Here is a 20,311-nt window from a genome sequence, read left to right as displayed (position 1 = left end):
CTGCTGGTGAGTGTGTCCCTGCACTGTGAATTGTCAGTAACTATGTTGGCGTGGTGGTATTGTGGATCCCCCTTCAGTACATCCCAGTATATTTGATCTCATCATGCGATACAATGTTTGGTTATCCTTTTTTTTTTTTTCAAAATCACAGACACACATTAGTGCTTAAAGATGTAAAGAATAACACTTACGATCATAATTTAGTAATAATGTAGTAACAGTAGACTAACGATGTGGAAACAAGAAGGAAATATTGAAGTCTGGGAAGTTTTTATACATATAAATTGTTCTAATTGAACAAATAAATACAATAAAAGCACATTAACAGGTTTCTGTAAATGCCATTGTAAAAGCTTGAATCATCAGATTCCCCAGCTTCCCTAATAATTTTTTATTATCTTGCATCTAGTCCAATATACATTAAAAAAGAAAAATGAAGACTGTTTAAAACATAAGATGAGAAAACGCTGACACTTCTGTGAAAGTGGGTGAGAACAGACACTATGGCTTATAGAAGAACAGCTAATTTTATTAGTAGGTAATAGGCATACTGGGGAAATTGCAAGCAAGAGTATAAGTAGCCCTTTTCTTATTTCCTTAAAAGGTGTCTTCTGCAGCTCCTTCAAGTACAGTTAGTTTGGGAAGTATCTTAGAATTTTTTTTGAAGATGTCTGCAGGAGTTTGTGAGTATTTCATGATTGTAAAACTTGCAATAGTTGATTTTCATACATGCTCTGAATTCAACAACAAACTGCTTCAAAGGCCAGTTTGGACATTTAAATTAAGTCATGACAACAGTTTACATGAGCAGAACTCTACTCTTACTTTACTCTCCTTGAAATCACTGTCAGAGACTTTATGCTTTGACTGCTGTCGCACAGGTTTATCCAGCAGAGGTCACCCTGAGATCTGTTGAGCTGAATCCTGCAGACTGTACACATGTACAGACTTCACTGAGCAGAAGCTCAGACAAGGTGAGTATAACTGTCAGGATGCCGTCAAACAGTGCCAATAAATGGATCTGAAGAGTTAGCTGGAGAGGAAGAAGAAATAATATTGTGGAAATTCTGTTCACTTTTCATAGAATCTACACATCTGTTGTGCCTCTTTGTTTCTTTTAAGAAGTATACATATAATGAAGAATCAGCATACCCTTTGCCTGATATAATTTCTAATAGTTTTTTGTGGGGGTTTTTGTTTTTTTTTTTGGATGAGGTGTAACAGATGTAACTGTTGCAATAATACTGTAATAAATACTGTAATACAACTTCAGTACCCACACAAAATAAATGTGCTGCTTCTAATGTATGATAGATTAACTGAATTGAATCGATGATGTCTTCGTCACTATTTTTGCATCTCTGAATACAAAACATGAGTTTGTACCACAAGGGGTCATGCAGCATAACTAAGATTTCGTTTACAGTGATGTGCAGAAGTCTAAGACCACCCCTCCGTTTGCATTTTTGTTGTCTTGAACAATAGTTCCCAGTTCTTTTCTAGTTTGTTGAACATTGGCTCAACTTTGGCTGCTTTCTCTCATTACTTATTTTCAGTCTAGTCCTTGTACCTGTCTTTGTCCTGGTTCAGAGGAATTATTTTGGTTTTCTCAAAAAGACTGATACTCTTCATCTGGACGTAGCGTTCTCAGTTGGAGAAACATTTCTTCAGTCGCTTGGATGAAAACAACTGAAAATGCTACATCCAGATGAACAGAATTAACCTTTTTGGGATTTCCTTACCTGGATGATTGAGCCTCCATCAACATATTTTTGTTTTTAACACCACTAAACACCTGAGTCATTCATGCACAAAAAGATACCTAACTCAAGGGATGAATGAAACAATTTTAGATAGTAATAAATGTATAAAGATACAATCAGACTGTTCAAAAGCATAGAATTTCCCCAGTGTGGAAAATCTATCTTATCTCTCTATATGATTTCTTATTGAAACTGTGTGTTGGAGATCTTGTCAAAATTGAAAGAACGAAGAACATAGAAAACTACTGTCAGATTTTAGTCTGCTTTTCAATACCATTTGGAACACATACTATTGGAAACAGATTCATTTTTCAGCATTAACAACCCAACAATCCCAAACACGCTGCCACACTTTTTAGAATAATTTTTGCTTCGTAATTTTAGTGCTCTTGCTGCAATGAGGGATGAGAAAGATAATTTTACTCCCATATTAGCTTCTCTTCATTGGCTCAGTGTTAAATCCTGAATTTAATTTGAAATTCTTTTCTTCACATATAAGGTGAAAGAAAAATCAAGCCCGTCATATCTTAAAGGGGTCCTAGTTCCATATTGTCCCCAGAGCACTTTGCTAGGCTTTCCCTCCCTAAGCCTGGCTCTGCTCTATGTTTGCATGTTTCAATAAATGTCTGCACCTATTTCCCATTTTCTTAGGAAAATATAAAGAAGGGTGCCTCAAGAGTTTTGCAGAGTCCCTGCTTGGAACTGAACATGAGGATGCAGCATCTTGTTTGTGTTTTTGCTGAAGTGAGTTAGCGTCTGTTTTTTATTATTTTTATTTCACCTTTAGTTTTATGTAACAAACATTATCCTATGAGTTACCTCTCTTGGTAAATGTGATAGAAAAAACAATAATAATGCATATTCATAGTGTTCTAGGAAACTTTCTTATTGTCATTTCTTTGTTACCTGAAAAATATTTGTACACAAACAAAACACACAAAAACAAAAATACATTGTCAGTGTGAGACTCTGCAGTTTGAATACTTTTGTTACAGGATGTTTCCGTTTGAGCTCTCTACAGCCATTATAAAAATGACCAAAATAACTATACTTTAGATTGCATAGTTCTCTCTTTTAATTGAATCTTCAAATACAGTTGATTATTAAGTTATTGTATAGTTTTTGGAATGCATTATCTTTGCTCTGTTATTCTAAAATCATAAATATTTACATTTAAATTATGAAAGATATGGAAAATTTCCACCTATAAAGATCAAGGTTTCCCAAAGGAGCTATAATTATCTTGCACATGTTTATAGCTCCATATTTCCGTTGCTGCCTCACAGATGTTATTTTCTGTTTATCTGACAGGAGCAACCGCAAACATGTTTTTAAAGGAAGCAAATGAAGAAAGTAGAACACATTCTTCATCTCACCGGGGCACTGACAAGAAAAACAAGATGTAGTGAACGGTTTAGACAAAAGCTATTGTGTAACTGCCTTCACTCAAACACCCTCAGTGGGGTTTTTTTTTTTTTTTTTTCATTGCTTAAGCATGCATTAAAAAATAGTTGCTATTTGACAGCAGCACAATTAACTTTACATTTCTTATCTGCTCCAACTAAAAAGATTCAAATAGAAATATCTGTTCCACATCAGACTTAAGAGCTGTTGTAGGTGTTGTAATTTTATTGCTTTGGTTAACACAGAAATGGAAGTTTTTCCATCTGTTTGCTCATTGATGTGCAGAGTGGGGGGGTCGGTGCAAAGCTGCAGGTGCACACTGTGAGCCGGAGGTTGTGGTAAAGTGGAAGGTTGCACCTCCGTCGTTTCTCAGCACAGAGAGCGAGCTGCAGGCTGCTCTGTGACCACATCCTCTCCTCTGCTGTTGCACTTTACTCCTCTGCAGGGTTTCATGCCCTGGTTTGACTTTTTTGCTTTGGCCTTCTTTAGTACACAGATGACTGTTGTTACGTGTACACTCACATTCTTATAGTTTCCTACTGACAGTTTTTTACATAAAGAGAATGTAAAATGTAATAAAACTGACTTATATGTGCAAAGTGAAAACAGAAACAATGAAAAACAGCCTACTTTAAAAAGGTCATTATGTATTTAAAATAGCAACGTTTCTCAGAAAATGTACATCACCTTTCAATTTCTATGTTTATGACCAAAAATGAACCAACTTCTGAAGCTTTTCTGAGTTGAGATGCTTCATTATTATGTAGGAAGAAAAGGAACTGACTTCTCTGAAAACAGTCATGATCGGCAAACAGGAAAGAATGCATTTTATCTCTGGAAAAAATCTTGTTCTGTGTGAGGTGAGATGTGGGTGCAGAGAGGGGGGAAAAGGCAAAGTCAAAAGGAAAGAAATGACTGAAAAGATCCTCTCATAAATGTTTATTGATATGAAAATGAAGCATTAAGTGGAAATTGTTCAGCAAGAATACAGCCAGTGTTTCATAAACACAATAAAACAAAACTAAAATTAGCCAAACTTACTTTCATGCATTAGCTTTAATACTATATGAAGATTTAACATTTTTGCATAGACCTGCATGCATCTTTTCCTCTATGCAAATGGCCTGCAGCACACAAAGTTGTGGCAATAAAATCAGCATCTTTTATAATTTTTATTTACAAAAAACATAAATGATCCAAGTCCCAAATCTTTGGTCAGTCCACAGCTCAGCTCTTATTTTTTACGTTTTCCTGGTGAACTCTGTAACACACATAAAGGACAATCTGTGTTAATGCCAAGCAAACAGTTGTATTTGCTTTTATTTTTGTTGTTTTTATTTTTTTAGGACAATGTAATGTAATTGGAGTTCATGTTCAACAAACCTGCAGCCTCCAGACCAAAAATCCAACAAAGGCTCCATAGAGGCAGCTCTTGAAGATAAAAACGGCGTAGGAGAGTTTGGCTTTATTTGTGATCATCAAATATTTCTCTGTAAAAGAATAAATAAAAAAATATCACAGGGGAAATGTTCAGTGTACTTTGTGGAGGCAGTTTTCAGTACAGATTGTGTTTAGACTTTTAGAAAATTCTAATTTAACAGTCTCTTACATACACTGATTTTAAGTTTGTGCTTGTGATGATGATTTGAACTGTAATAAAACCACAAAATATGTATTTACCTCTTCCCATGCCTCCATCTTCTTTATCTAATGGAAGAATAAAATAAATTAGAAAAGAATACATTCATTTCCCATGTCATCAATTATGGATCATTTTGTGCTCCTAAACTTACCTTCAACACCAGATATTTCACCTAAATATTTGGTGGTGTCCGTTCCATTGTAGAAACTGACAATGCAGGAAAAGTTTTTTCCCTCCGTGAACCAATCTTTAGCAGAAACTCTCAACCTGCTTGTGATTCTATAGGATACAGGGGGGGTTTCAATCCGCTCTGCAGCTTCATCTGTTGCCACACCATCGGTGACATTTTTCCCATTCATTTGCCAATACACTTCGACATGGTCAGGGTAGAAACCAGAGGCCACACAGACGAGGGTCTTCTTCCTTTTTTTGTCTTTGCTGTTTCTGCACTCATGTTTTGAAGGTTCCAGTATTTTTACTTGTGGTGGAGTGATTTTACTGTTTTCTTCTGCAAGGACAAAGGACAAAGAAGAATCACATTAACACACATGACTAAAACTGCCTTTAGATCTTGTGCACATGCCAGGCAAACATAAACATTAACGCACAAAAACATGCAGGCCAACTTTTTTTCCACACATATTAACACAAAGGATTAATTCAGATTAGAAAACTCGCATTTTCTTTATTACTAAATTATTGTGGTGATCTTACCCAGAACTGTTAGCTTGGTTCCCTCTCCAAAATAAGGAGGATAAGTGCCAGAGCACAATGCCAAGTCACAGCCACAAAAACTCACAAGACTTAGAACACTTGGATTCACCTCAAGCATTTGTTAGTTCATACACAAAACGATTACTCTGCCATGTGCATTTCAAATCACTTTTTGATAAAACAAAACTGCACTTTTCTGCCAGCTGTTCCATAACACAAATATTCTTCCAGACTTGAGGTCTTTTTTTTCTTCTTCCAAATATCACAGTTTTCGGACACATTCTGAGACGTTTACTCATTAAAATGCAATTTAAAGGTTTACAGCATGGATGACGACATCTTTACATCTCTAAAAACAAGTATTTATGCACTATTCTTACCCAGTACTGTGAGTTTGGTGCCACTGCCAAAGTAAGCAGGGTCGTAGTTGTTCACACTGATAAACTGCTGTAGAAAAAACTGCTCTAGAAAGCTGCTGTCTGTCTTTGTTCTCTTTTTCAGTGCTAAACAACCTTTACACCCAAACATATAGAAAAGACCTGAGGAAAATCATCTGCTTGTAGCATTATTAAGCAAATTTTGACCATGCAAGAGAATTAATTTTGGAAATGCACAAATCTAAAATAACAGACATTGAAACCAACTAATTTACAGAAGGATCCCAATGAATATTTCATCAGAAATTATTACTTTAATGTTAATCCATCTTTGCACTCTTACCTAAAACCGTGAGTTTAGTTCCATCTCCAAAATAAGCTTCTGACTGGGAACTCACAGTATTTCACAGAGCTGATAAGAACTGAGTGTGAGAACAATATTCTGGGCGCAGAGCCAAACGTTTCATAGGCACAGTACTTTTACTGGAGAACACTGATAACACTTTTTTCTCCTGGCACAAGAAAACTTCTACAAGAAAACTTCATGTTTTAAACTTCTTGTTCACTACCATCACAAAATATATATATGAACCACATACTAAATGTTGTCATTCAACCAACATATAAACACCATGAGAGTAAAGCCCAGCTGAGTTTTGTTGCAAGTTTTCTTACCTAAAACAGTGAGTTTAGTTCCAGACTTTGTACTGTGACAAAAACCCTTTCTAGTGCCTCTCTTTAGCTTTGCCACATGGAAATGATTCCAACTGTCACTTTTTTACATGTAAAGACTTTGACTTTAGCTACCTGCGTTTTTGGTGTAAATTTAAAGAGGTAGATTTTTTAGAGGCAGCTCAACAAAATCAGTCCTCAACTTTATTTAGTGAACTTTAAAATGTTTTCTTACCTAAAACAGTTAATTTTGTTCCTCCACCAAAGTGAGCCTCTGAAGCACCAGAGTCACAGTGCACCTGATCAGTGCTCAAAACAGCTCAACACATGCTGCTTCTGCTTTGTTTCTTAATTCTTTGCTTGCTTTTAATGAACTAAATGTTACTTTTCTTTAAATTAAAAATCCCACATATGCTGCACTCCTCTTTTTGTTCCAAGTTTTTACAAGTTTAATATAATGCAAAATGTTTGTGTTTGTTTTTTCAGGTAACACTTATTCTTTAATTGGTTTTAATTTGAAACATTTATGAGAATACATTTTGATTCGTCACTTACCAAGAACAGTTAGTTTTGTTCCCTGCCCGAAATAAGCTTCATACTGACACAGCATTTAAACCTCAGAGCAAAAAGCCCTGAGCTGAGACTACAGAGAACTCAAACATATTAAGCTTGTTCAAAAAAGACTCCACTCCAGGGATAACTAAAATAACATGTTTGGATTCATGTATCCAAGACCTTACTGCAGACATACATATACTCATGTATAGTTTTTATTTCTTACCTAAAATGGTTAATTTTGTTCCTCTGCCAAAGTAAGCCTCTGCACCAGTACCAGAGTCACAGTGAAGTTAATTAGTGCTCAAAACAGCCCAACATGCTGTTTCTACTTTGCATCTTCATTTCATTTTATCTTCTTCATAAAAACTAATGAAGTTTCCTTTTCCTTTTCTTTAAATTAAAAATCTACATATATTTTTACAGGTTTAAATGCCAAACACCTTACTGTAACACTTTTTTCAGCTTTAACTACTTTTACTTTGACAGGTTTATGAGAATAAATTTTGATTCGTCACTTACCAAGAACAGTTAGTTTTGTTCCCTGCCCGAAATAAGCTTCGTTCTGACACAGCATTTAAACCTCAGAGCAAAAAGCCCTGAGCTGAGACTACAGAGACCTCAAATACAGATTGTTCAATAATGACTCCAGTTGGGAATTTTAACATCTATTTGGATTAATGTCACCAAGACCTTACTGCAGACATACATATACTCATATATAGTTTTTGTTTCTTACCTAAAACAGTTAATTTTGTTCCTCCACCAAAGTAAGCCTCTGAAGCACCACCAGAGTCACAGTGAAGTTAATTAGTGCTCAAAACAGCCCAACATGCTGTTTCTACTTTGCATCTTCATTTTTTGGTCTCTTCATAAAAAATAATGAAGTTTCCTTTTACTTTTCTTTAAATTAAAAACTCTAAATGTGCTTGACTGGTGGTGTTTTTGTTGTTGTTGTTGTTGTTTTCACCAGTTTAAAAGCCAAACACCTTACTGAAACACTTTTGTCAGCTTTAACTAGTTTAACTATGTTTATGAAAATACATTTAGATTTTTCACTTACCAAGAACAGTCAGTTTTGTTCCCTGGCCGAAATAAGCTTCATAATTGGCACAGTGTTTAAGCTTCTGAACAAAAAGCACTGAGCTCAGACTATAACGAGTCCAAGTACAGTAAGTTTGTTACCAAGCTGCTCATGTAAGAAAGTTTTTTATATTAGTTATTCCTCTGGCCCAAATCTTATTACAAACTTTATGTATAATTTTTCTTTCTTACCTAAAACAGTTAATTTTGTTCCTCCACCGAAGAAAGCTTCATAACCACCAGAGGCACAGTGAACTTAATCTGTGCTCAAAACATCATGATGCTTCTTTCACTTTGCTTCTTTAAGCATTTAAGCTACTATTAAGAAAGAAAATCTGAAGCAACAGCTGCCCTTTAACATGTTTTAATTATTTCTGTGTTGAATTGATGTGAGAGAAAAGTTTTACTTACCAAGAACAGTCAGTTTTGTTCCCTGACCGAAATAAGCTTCTCTATTGACACAGCGCTCAGGCTTAATGTCAAAAAGCACTCTAAACATCTGAGCTCCTTAAACTTATTTTTGCAGCTTCACCCTTGAACATCTTCATGCATTTATTTGGTTATTTTCATGCTTTACTTACCTAATACAGTCAGTTTGGTTCCTTTTCCAAAGTAAGCTTCGCTGTTTGTCACAGTGCAAAATACTCAGCATGAAACTCTTTCTCTACCACACTTCTCTTTGGGAATAATCTTTGCTCATACTTCTGCCAGCACTTTTACTAATCCTCTAAACAAACCAATATTCATCCAACACAGAGGAAAAAGTGAAATATTTACCTAAAACTGTCAGTTTGGTTCCTTGGCCAAAGTAAGCAGGATTGCCAGTGTTCACAGTGCAAAATACTCAGCATGAAACCCTTTTTGTTCCAGAATAACCTTTGACAAACGTCTTTGATAATACTTCTGACAACACTAAGGCTCTAATCAAAATTGCATTTATCAAAACACAGAAATAAAGTGAAATATTTACCTAAAACTGTCAGTTTGGTTCCTTTTCCAAAGTAAGCTTCGTTAGCATTGTCACAGTGCAAAAATACTCAGCATGAAACTCTTTTCACGCCTGAGGGTTGTGTTTACTTATAATCCTGTCAATACTAAGCCTCTGATGAAAGGTACATTTTTGGAACAGAGTAGTGAAGTGAAATATTTACCTAATACAGTCAGTTTTGTTCCTTTTCCAAAGTAAGCTTCGCTGCCCTGACACAGTGCAAAAACACTCAGCAAGAAACTGTTTTTGCACCAGAATTATCTCTGAGGATTGTCTTTACTAATAATCCTGTCAGTACTAAGCTTCTGAATAAAGGTACATTTATCAGAACACAGAAATAAAGTGGAATATTTACCTAAAACTGTCAGTTTGGTTCCTTTGCCAAAGTAAGCAGGTTGGTTGTTGGTCACAGTGCAAAATACTCAGCATGAAACTCTTTTTCTATTAGACAATAGTCTTTACTAATACTCTTGTCAATGCTAAGGCTCTAAACAAATTTACAGTTCACAAAACACACCAGTAAAGTGAAATATTTACCTAAAACTGTCAGTTTGGTTCCTTTGCCAAAGTAAGCAGGATCAGAAGTGGTCACAGTGCAAAATACTCAGCATGAAACTTTTTAGATCTGACTAATCTTTGAAAATCCTATTTACTAGAAGTTTTCTCTATACTAAGGCTCTAATTAAAGTGACATATAAGAAAACACAGTACTGAAGTAAAATATTTACCTAAAACTGTCAGTTTGGTTCCTTGGCCAAAGTAAGCAGGTTCAGTGTAGGTCACAGTGCAAAATACTCAGCATGAAACTGTTTTTGTATCCGAATCCTCTCTAAGGATAGTCTTCATGGATACCTCTGTTTATACTATGGTTATAGTTAAAGTCATATTTATCAAAAACTGTAGTAAAATGAAATATTTACCTAAAACTGTCAGCTTGGTTCCTTTGCCAAAGTAAGCAGGGTAGTTGTTGGTCACAGTGCAAAATACTCAGCATGAAACTCTTTTTGTATCAGAATGATGTTTGACAATAGTCTTTACTAATACTCCTGTCAATGTTATGGCTCTAAACAAATTTACAGTTCACAAAACACCACAGTAAAGTGGAATATTTACCTAAAACTGTCAGCTTGGTTCCTTGGCCAAAGTAAGCAGGTTGTGTGTTGGTCACAGTGCAAAATACTCAGCATGAAACTCTTTTTACACCAGAATAACCTTTAGTTAGTATTAATGAACATTTATGTTAACACTGAGGCTGTAGCCAAAGTCATATTTGTCAAAAAATGGAAGTAAATTTTTACCTAAAACTGTCAGCTTGGTTCCTTGGCCAAAGTAAGCAGGATCATTGTAGTTCACAGTGTTCTCTGTTCAGCTTAATATTTCTGCTGTTTTTAACAACAAATTTTTCCTTCACTCTTATGCTGACATTTACACCCTTTTAATTATAATCGACTGAACCGAAGCTTTGAGATATCCAACTTACCTAAAACAGTGAGTTTTGTTCCTTTTCCAAAGTAAGCTTCAGTTCCAGAGTCACGCTGATGTCGCCCTCTGCAAAAAACTTTCAAATCTTTCCAGAAACATCCAGTTTACATGTATTCTAATAATTCAGATGGTCTTTAAAGGCTTAAAACATCGAGGGTGAGCTTCACATTGTCAAAATTTGGTTAGTGTGGCAAGATGACAGCACAGACATCCTAATGTTGCTCCTATGAACAACAAGTTAGAAAAAAAAATTTTCCATTAAAATTTCTACATTTAAACAACTTTTCACTACCAAAGTGTTCCTCCATCCCCGACACCTTCAGATTAGTGATTTTTCCGCTCTAACAACGTTTTAAGTTGCATGTAGCAGTCTTCACAATGCATTTTAATGGGAGGAGGTTTTTGTACGACGGCTCTATGGGATTGTATCACCGTGGCCCCCTGTCCCCACGGTGAAAAAGCATCACACAAAAACCTTGCGTCTTTTTCGTTCTTTCCTCTCTCCTTCCCCCACCCCGCTTCTCCCTATCTCAGCCTCCATTTCTGTCTGCCTGTGAGCGCAGCTGTGCAGGTCGGGCTGACTGACGGCTGAACGCGCTCCAACCTGACTGCTGCTATTTCTGTGACAGCTAAGAAAAGAAGCAGGAAGGGAGGGCAGAAAAAACACAAAGAGACTTTTTTATTTGTGTTTGTAGTTGCTCAGAGGAGGTGACATCTCTGGTGGTCACAGCGCTTTATCCAATCAGTTATCAGTAAGCAAAATTCACTGAGAGATACAACAAGACATTCTTTACATTTCTCAGCCCTCAATTTCCAAATGTTTAACTTTCAAATGAATACAGAGCACAATTGCTCTTTATAATACAAACCAAGGTCAAAACTCTACATTTAGTATTTTCTCAGTGGTTCGGATGACCTGGTGTATTGTTATTGGAAGGTTTTCATTTTCTGTGTGATCCACAGATAGTTCTCACTCTTTAAAGCCTAAACCATAAAATAATTACCAGAAAATTCTGTACTTTTCAAATGGAGCATTTGACCACTTGACAAATTTGTTTGAATTTGTTAAAATTTGAATTTCCACATATGACTTTTAATTTGTATTTGCTGCATCTTGTTTTTTGTTGTTGTTTTTTATTCACACTAAAGTCTCAGAAACTCAATTCTCAAAAACTGAACGTATCAAATATAAATCACTAAACTTTAAGGGCTTAAAGAAGCATTATAGCTTTTTAATGTTTCCTTAAAGAATAAGTAAATTGCTTCTTTAAAAAGTATTATTGATTTTTTTTTTTTCTTAGCTCATTCTTCTGGTGGATATGGCTGCAATTTTAAGCATATCCCCAGTCTCATTTTTTGAATTTCTTTTTCAGGATCTAAAAATAAACACTAGTTGTAAAGCACTACAGAGAGGACAGTGTTCTCCTTTTGCTGCTGAACATTAAAGATAATGGACCAAATATTTCCTTCTTAGCTAAAAGAAATCAATTATGTGCGTGAGGAAAACTCCATATGAATGCTACTGGTGCTCTGTGTACGCTGGGTGTGTAGGTAGTCTACATTAGTCAACAACAATACCATAACAACAGCTTGTACTTCTGCCCCCAAGTGGCAACAAAAATCTGTCATATACAAGGATCCCTTGGATCTTTTGGATCCTGTTGGTTGTGGGTTGGAAAGTCCTTGGAGCTCTTTATTATTGATCAAGTCATTCCTGTGCAGTTTTTATGGTGTGATGCATTATTCTGATGGGAGAGACCACTGCTGTCCCGGAGTGTCAGGTGGCTGTCTCAAACAACGTGTAGCTACATGCCAACTAAACAAAACAACCAAAACAAATCCCAAGAGACAAAGTTTCTCTCCACTGTAAAAAGAGAAGGCCAGGTTTTTTTCACCTCGCCTATCAGTCATTATAATGTTTATAAAGAAGTATATATATTTCTATAACTCATTAATGTGTGTGAATCCTTTTTCTTTTCTAATTTCTATTTCTTCGTTGCTTTGCCATTATGAATTCCTACATAATAAAATCATCTGTGCTACAGGACTAATATGATACACAAGCTTTACTCTTCATGATATTCTACCATTCAGCTTGATAGTACCTGTGTCATTTAAATGTAATCCTCTAAGTGTAATGCATGATTAACCCTGTAGAGGTCAGTGTAAAGTTGATATAGTTTTATCATGCCAGGCTGTACACAGAGCCAAAATATTTAATAAGGTGCTGGTTTGAGCACAGAGTGACTCAGATGATGCTGAAAAGGGTAATATTGTATAAGCCTCACACTGCTAATGCACCTGTTCTCTTATCTGAAAAGATCAGCTTTATGAGGTTTGCAGAAACAAAGTGTGGAGAGGTAGTTTTTGTACCCTTTGAGAAGTATCTGAATTCATGAATGTTTTTCTTTTCAAGATATATTTCAAAGTTCGAAGTGTTTTAATGCAAGTTGTATATCTTTTTCGCCTCTAAAACAAAATTCTGGTCAGAGTCTGACACTTTAATCCACTCTCAGATCTTCCTTCTTTTCTCTTCGGGTTGTTGTTTAGCTGCAGAGGCTTTCTGAGCCATTGTGCTCTTCTAGAGACACAGTAATAAACAGCTGAGTCTCCAGCCGCAACTGAGTGTATCTGCAGAGAGGACCTCAGGAGGGAAGGCCGGGACATACTGTACTTGGATTTGTCGAAAGGAGCTTCAGTGTCCCACACTTTTTCACCAAGAGAATAGGTTATTAGCTCTATTTTCCCACTCTTGCTTTGTCTGTACCAAAACATGTAGGAATTATCCTCATCTTGACTACAGGACAAAGTTGCAGACTGATCTCCAATGTGACTGTTTAGAAATGGATCCTGTTTGATTTTTACACTGAAGGAGAAATCTGGAAAACAAGATGAAAGGCAACAAGTGAGCATGTAAAATCTTCAGCACAGGAAAATATTTATCTCTGAATTTAAAGTACTTACTGGAGAAGATTAGTACTGCAACCAAAAAAGCGTACATCATGATCATTATTATACACTTAGGGGGGAAAAGTAAGAACCATTACAGTTAGAACCATTTAGTCTGCTGTTGGGCTGAAGAGCTGCATGTGTCATTCACTGTCTTCTGCAATCAAAGCTTCTAAAATGAGTTCAGATCATCCTCCTCTTATTTTACCACAAAGCCTTCACTCACTTTCACATTTCATAGGTTCTTACAGCTTTCTCTGCAGTTCAGCAGTCTCCTAGTGGACACTGAATAGCAACTGCAGAGCAGGGTTCTTGTTATAGGGCTTATGGTTGATAATGCTTCAGCACAATTAGAATTTTATAACATAAAAAAGCATGATCGATTCGGAAATTTAATCAGTGCTTCTCAGATTTTTGATGTACATTTCAAATTTTACTTTTCCAACTTTAAAGAAGAAACTGGACACAGTCTTTGGAGATTTGTGTAGTAATTTATGCAGCATGTGGCGTTTTCACTCAGGTCCATAAGATCCAGTTATGAAGACAAAGCTGAAGTCACAGAGATCCATAATCAAGAAGCAACCAAAGACCTGACAGAGCATCTCAGGGGAGGAAAAGCAGCATTTGGAGATGTCCATGAAAAAGATTTTCAACAAATGTTTTAAAAATAGTTAAAATGTTACAGTTGTGTTATTATGTAGCAGAACTGTAATTCCTAAACAGTTATTGCAATGCTTTTAATGATCAATGATTAAATGTGAAAGTCTTCGAAAGGCAATTATTAAAAATATATATATATTTTCTAGAAAATTATGAGCTATATTGAATGTGCTTACTGTTTCTACACTGTGTTATATGACAGCAAGTGAGCATAAAAAAGTGTGAGACAAATACATTTTTAATTCTTTTGACAAAAAAACTCAGGCTGTGATTTCTGTCCAAAGTTTACTCCAGGTTTACTTTGAGCTAAACTTCGAAAGCAGCATTTAGTGACTATACCGATTCTATTTTTAAACTCACGTTAGTATCACACTTTCCTGCTATTCAGCGAAAATCATAGTTACAGAAGTATAGAATAATATAATATTGTACTAGTATTTAACGAAAAGCTTGACTTCAGCACGGATAGGCTTGATATCAGTAAAGTAAATTATGTACATATATATAACATGTATCAGTAATTACCTGGAAACAAACATGCTGGACAAAAACATAAGTAAAGCTGAAACTCGTAACAGATGAATCAGTGTACCTGGAATACCTGCCAACCAGTGATGAGAAAACTTTATAACTTAATACTGCCAATAGCTGTAAATTGTGATGGACCATGAGCTGCAATGTCACTGATGTTTGTGTATTTCCTTTGTAGTCAAATTTTTTATATTCATATTTAATTTTTTAAATTTTACAATTGGGTTGATTTTTGTTTTTTTTCTTGGGTTTATTTCTTTTTTTCGAGCAATTTATTTATTTGTCTAATTGACTGAAACTTTTTTTCTAATAACAGGGATCTCAGGAGTAGACACTTCGTTGAGCTGGTGGACTCACAGTCAGTTAAATCACATCTAAAGTCTAAATAAATAAATAAAAGGCTGGTTGTGATATTTGACTAAACTGTCAAAAAAAATTAAATAAATTTCTTGTAGATGTTTTTCAAAATGTATTTTTTTGTAGATAGCTTTGTAAGTTGAGAATATTGTTTTAGTTATTTCTATTTTCCCGTTTTTCATTAGCTAGAATTTTATTTTCATACATATTTTTAGTTAATTTAGTTCATCTTTATTCATTATAACTGATGGTGCTGACGGGTTAAAGAGAGCTGGTGAAATGGGGTTGAGTGTTAAAAGGAGCTGTTAAAAAAACCCCAGCCAGAAGAAAACAGAGCAACGTAAGACAACACATGTATACAAACACATCAAATTATTTGTTTGTCTGTTTTGTTGACACCAACATTTTGACCCAGCGCTTGCCTCTCTGATGGACACACCCAGCGGTCACCTGTACGCGGCTGCAGGAGGCGTGGCTGCATGAATGTCCTGTAGCTGCAGGGTTTGACCTAATTAGAGCCCACGTTTTTTTCATTTCTTTTAAATTAAGTCTTTTAAATTAAGTTCTGCAGTGGTTTATGCCTCTCAGTTGCCTAATTTCTAACCCCTTACCTAGTAGAATATATCCAGTATCATAAACAGGCCTAATATTCTGTACTGCATTTCTAAAGCCCAGAGTTTAGTAATTTCTCCTTAGAGGGGTTGCGTGGAGGATCCTCCCCAGTCCCCTTTCCTGCAGCTTTTCTCACACACCAACATCCACCTGCGGACTGGGAGTTTTCTAAAAGCCTCGTTATTTCCGGAAAGCTGATGCTGTTTTATTTTCTTACCAAGGTAAGCCCCCATTTACTTTGGTAACATGTAGTAGTCGTTGTTCATCAAGTGTTTAATGCTAAGGTAACATTTAGCCCTGCTAATTTGAGCTTGCTAATGCTTTTGGTTTTTGTGTACAGCAAAGTAGTCAAATGTCATTCTAAAGAAAGTCGGGAAAAGCCGAAGAATCTGAAGTTCTTCAGTGGCACAACAACTTTGAATCAAGCTTTGTATTTCCTTCTTCCTGTCATCTTACATTCCTCTCTCCTACTTGAGATTTCCTCTTCACATACAATTGTACTGACAATACTATATTTATATAACATTTTAAAAATGTAAATATATATTGATCAATATTTCATGTTAATTTCAGTTATTTCTAAAAAAGATTCACTTATTTCAGAAATAACCTTTGACCCCAACGACCTCATTACTTAGAGCCATGCAGCACTCACTAATCAACAACCTATGTCAGCTGAATTTTTAACATACTGCAGGTACAAATTGATTTTGGATGGGCTTCATTTTTGTTGCTTATTAAGACCTTTATTGCCCTACTTTAGAGTGGGCATCTTACAAAGATCGCACCTGAGTGATGCACGAAAATGTTCTGTTCTGTGAACTGAGCAGTTTGTGACCGTAGCTTGGGAGGAGTTGGTCTAACAATAACCAGAAGAACCTAAATAAAACAAACACAGAATTAGTTCAACGAAGAACATGCATGTTTTGGAACAGCCAAGTCATATAGTGCTGAATGTGCCTTGAAATGCTCTGGGATGACCTGAAGAGGGCTGTTGAATCAAGAAAACCCCAAATTGTTGATTAGTGAAGTAAATTTGTTTGCAGTCGTATTAAAAACCTATTCCTCACCACCATGTAAATCTAATAAGCAGTTAGAGGAATGCACTGGACCTTTTTGCTGTTATAAGAGGCTGCACTAAATTCAGTGGTTCCTTTTCTTTCTTTTTTTTTCTTTTTTCCCCCTTCTGGCCTGCATGTTTGAATGGGGAAGAAAGTACAGGGTCAGTCATCAATGCAGAAAGTATTGCAGTTATCCAGGACTGCAAATCTGTAATGTGGCACAGATTGTTGTTCTTTCATTCTGGTGTTCACTCTTTCCATCATCTCTGGGTTTAAACAGCAAAAGATACATAAGCTATGCTGCGGTGTGTTTGTAATTATCAGATAAAATTATTAGTCAAAGTTAACTTTTTCTCTTTATTTCGTTACATACAGTAACAAACATTAGAACTAAGATATGGAAAAATTCTGTCCCCTTGGTTTGTTCTGCTACTCTAAGAATATGACTTCATGTGCACATCTATAACACCCCACTTGCAGAAAAATGCTGAGGGTTTTTAGTGAGGGAGCAGCATTAAACCACATCACTGTGTGCTGGCAGCGCAGAAATAAACAGCCGAGTGTGACACGTCTGTTTTTTTTATTGTCAGCGTTCCTTCTACTGTGCTGCTCCTCGTGAGGGTAAATTGTTTTTCAAATTCACCCTCATAACTTTGGGACTGTTGATAATATCCAGAGCCAATGAGGGTCATGGATGTATTCTCCTTTAATTGCTGATACCAGAACATTATTAGAAGGGAGCTATCGTTATGCTTGCAGTTTATCTGGATCTCAAGATTTTTATCCACCATCTGTGGAGGAGACTGCTGAAATATAACTGCGCTCGCCTGACCTGCAAAGGGAACAAAAAACAGTTTACAACGAGTCAGTAATGTATTCAGATTTGTACATTTTGTATTTAATTTAGTTGAAATTTAAGATCTTACATGAAAACCAGATGAGGAGGAGAACAGTTGAAGACATAGTTAAGCACTGATGGGAGAATGGTTGGTTGCTCATAAAAAGGCTCAGTGTAAAGAGGGAGGAGGGTTCGTTTAGTGAGTATCTGCTGCTTATCTCACCACTAAACTCCCATTGTAAAGGGCTTATGCCATGTACTGTGCTTCCATCTATTGGCAGGATTTATTTAAAACACCTTGCATCATCACAAGCGGGTTAGTCTGAGGAAAATATCCATGTGTATGAACATTATTTTGGGGAAAAAATGCAGATAGTGTTTTAATATTTTAGAAAACATTTTCTTACCTTTTTATTTACTTAACAAACTTGATGGTAAAAATTGCTGTTATTATCTTCTCCACAGTGTGGTTTCCCCCCACCCCCTCAAGTCGATTACTTATGCTTGAGTCAGATGTTTTTGTCATGCTTCTGAGGTCTGCCACAGTACCGTGTAGCCTTGCAGCGCAGAGATAAACAGCCTCATCTTTTTCCTGAATACTGGTTATTGTCAGAGACCACTGCTTGTCATTTTTCTCTGCCTGAAAACCAGATTTGAATCCCTCTTCGAACTGTGAAATTCCAGCTACAGTAGCCACAATTAGCTGGAAACTTTTTCCTCTAGGCTGTTTATACCAGTACAGATATTGATAGTCTGTGTCATTCTGGTAGCAGTGCATCTTTGCCAAGCCATTGGAAGGGTTAGAGATGTAATGGGGCCACTGAGTGATCAGAACGGATTCAGAAACACCTGAAACACAGTAAGCAGAAATATATCTTTTATCATCTATATGGTAATAATATTTACATTCATTGAATGGACTTAATACAGGTAAAAAGAAAAGGCAAGGAAAGTGTGAACATTTAGAGTATGTTTTTGTCTTTGTGTTGATAAACTTTACCTGCTGCTGAGATAATCAAGAAAGTCAGGGTGGTGATGCAAGGAGTCATTTTGTCTTTAGAACAGGAATTTGAATGGGTGGAAATTCAGCAGAGCCAACACTGTAGGTAGATCTCTGTGGAGGAAATGACATCAGAATCTGAGCAAAGACAGAAAGATTGTGTGAAGGCAGACTTTAGAACTGTCACGCCTCCTTTATCAATCATGCAGGTGTGGTTTTGATGCTGTAAGCCACCAGCTTTTTGTAAAGCAGGCAGAGGAGTTGAAACACTGTGTCGACTCGCAGCACAGAAGTATTGTGCTGTGTCTGCTGGATTAACATTGGAGATTTCAAGATGAGCTTTGGCCGTTGCATGGCCTGTTATGTTAAATTTGCTCTTAAAGGTCTTTTCAAGAGTTGGGGCACCATATTCAAGCCGCCCAATCAGGGCCATTGTTCGCTGGCCTCCTGCTGCTGACTTATGCTGGTACCAGTACATGTAGGTATAGCCACTCTCTCCATGGTAGCATTCGATCTGGGCTTGTTGTTGTTCTGGTTTTATCAGAAGATTTAAAGGTGTTTGCTGAATCACAAGTGATGACAGCGCACAGTCTAGAGGACAAAAAACAAACTGAAGGATCACAGGAAGGATAAATATTGTTATGAGAAAGTACACATATCTTTTTTTTTTTTTCTACCTACCTGTGAGCAAAGACAAAACCAAAATTCCAAACATTTCAAAACTTTACTGGAGAAAATCCTTAAATAGCAATGATCTATGTAACTGACTTGGAGATAGATATACAGAAGTGTCAATGAAGACACTCTGACATTACATGTTTCTTTATTGTACACATGTGTTAAGAAGAGGGAGGAGCTATCTTAGCATTTTCATGTGTTGTCACTGCTCTCTGCTGTTCAGTCATTTTATTTAGACAAAGTCTTGTGTGACACATGGACAGCAGCGAGAGGAAAAGGGAAGGTTTACAACATGGTTTGGAGTGAGTAGTACTAACGCAAAGACAGGAGGCTGAGCTGGAGGTGACAGAGTTGAAAATGTTAAGGTTTTCATTGGGAGTGACCAGAATGGACAAAATCAGATACGAGTACATCAGAGGGATAGCTCAGGTTGAGTGATTGGGGTATTTTTAATGTTGATGTTTAATATTGGAGATATCACGCAGCAAGAAGATCACAGAGAATATTTATGGATGTAGTGAAGGGGGCAGAGGGTTGTGTGACAGAAGAGAATGCTAGAGAAGACTACATTTTATCAAGGCTAACTGAAAAGGTTGCCTGAATAGTCAGAGGGGGTTCCACTGAAGAGCTAGAAGCTCTTTCTGTTTGATAGGAATAGGACATTACTCTAGAATTATAATTGTGATTGCAAATAAAATCATCCTCATTCTGTTTCGTTTTTATTGGCTGTCTGACTCTTAGCCTGATCTCTGGTTTTAAAAAGCAACAAATGTAAAAGTTAGGCTTATTCTTCAAATTGACCCTCATGTTTTGGGGACTGTTCACATCCATAGCAGTTATAAACACATTCTCCTTTCTTTGCTGATACCAGAGCATCATTACAAGGGATGCATCATTATGCTTGCAGTTTATTTGGAGATGAAACTTTTTTTCATTCACTATCTT

The 20,311-nt window shown here is 36.3% G+C and overlaps 1 gene segment (V, D, J or C); it reads right to left on the bottom strand.

Annotated features, from left to right (window-relative positions):
* Positions 1 to 4,098: 4,098 nt before the first annotated feature.
* LOC146646598 (T-cell receptor beta-1 chain C region-like) lies at positions 4,099 to 18,737 on the bottom strand. The segment is given in 8 exon segments: positions 4,099 to 4,428; positions 4,551 to 4,657; positions 4,848 to 4,874; positions 4,961 to 5,317; positions 7,128 to 7,170; positions 10,400 to 10,410; positions 18,238 to 18,537; positions 18,689 to 18,737. Coding segments are annotated over 8 exon segments (921 nt in total).
* Between the last annotated feature and the right edge of the window lie 1,574 nt (positions 18,738 to 20,311).

This window comes from Rhamphochromis longiceps, linkage group LG19, assembly GCF_057381845.1.
Source record: "Rhamphochromis longiceps isolate RC_006_pf linkage group LG19, R_longiceps_female_GT1.1, whole genome shotgun sequence".
Classification (NCBI taxonomy): Eukaryota; Metazoa; Chordata; class Actinopteri; order Cichliformes; family Cichlidae; genus Rhamphochromis; species Rhamphochromis longiceps.
This window is presented reverse-complemented; position numbering and strand designations above follow the sequence as displayed.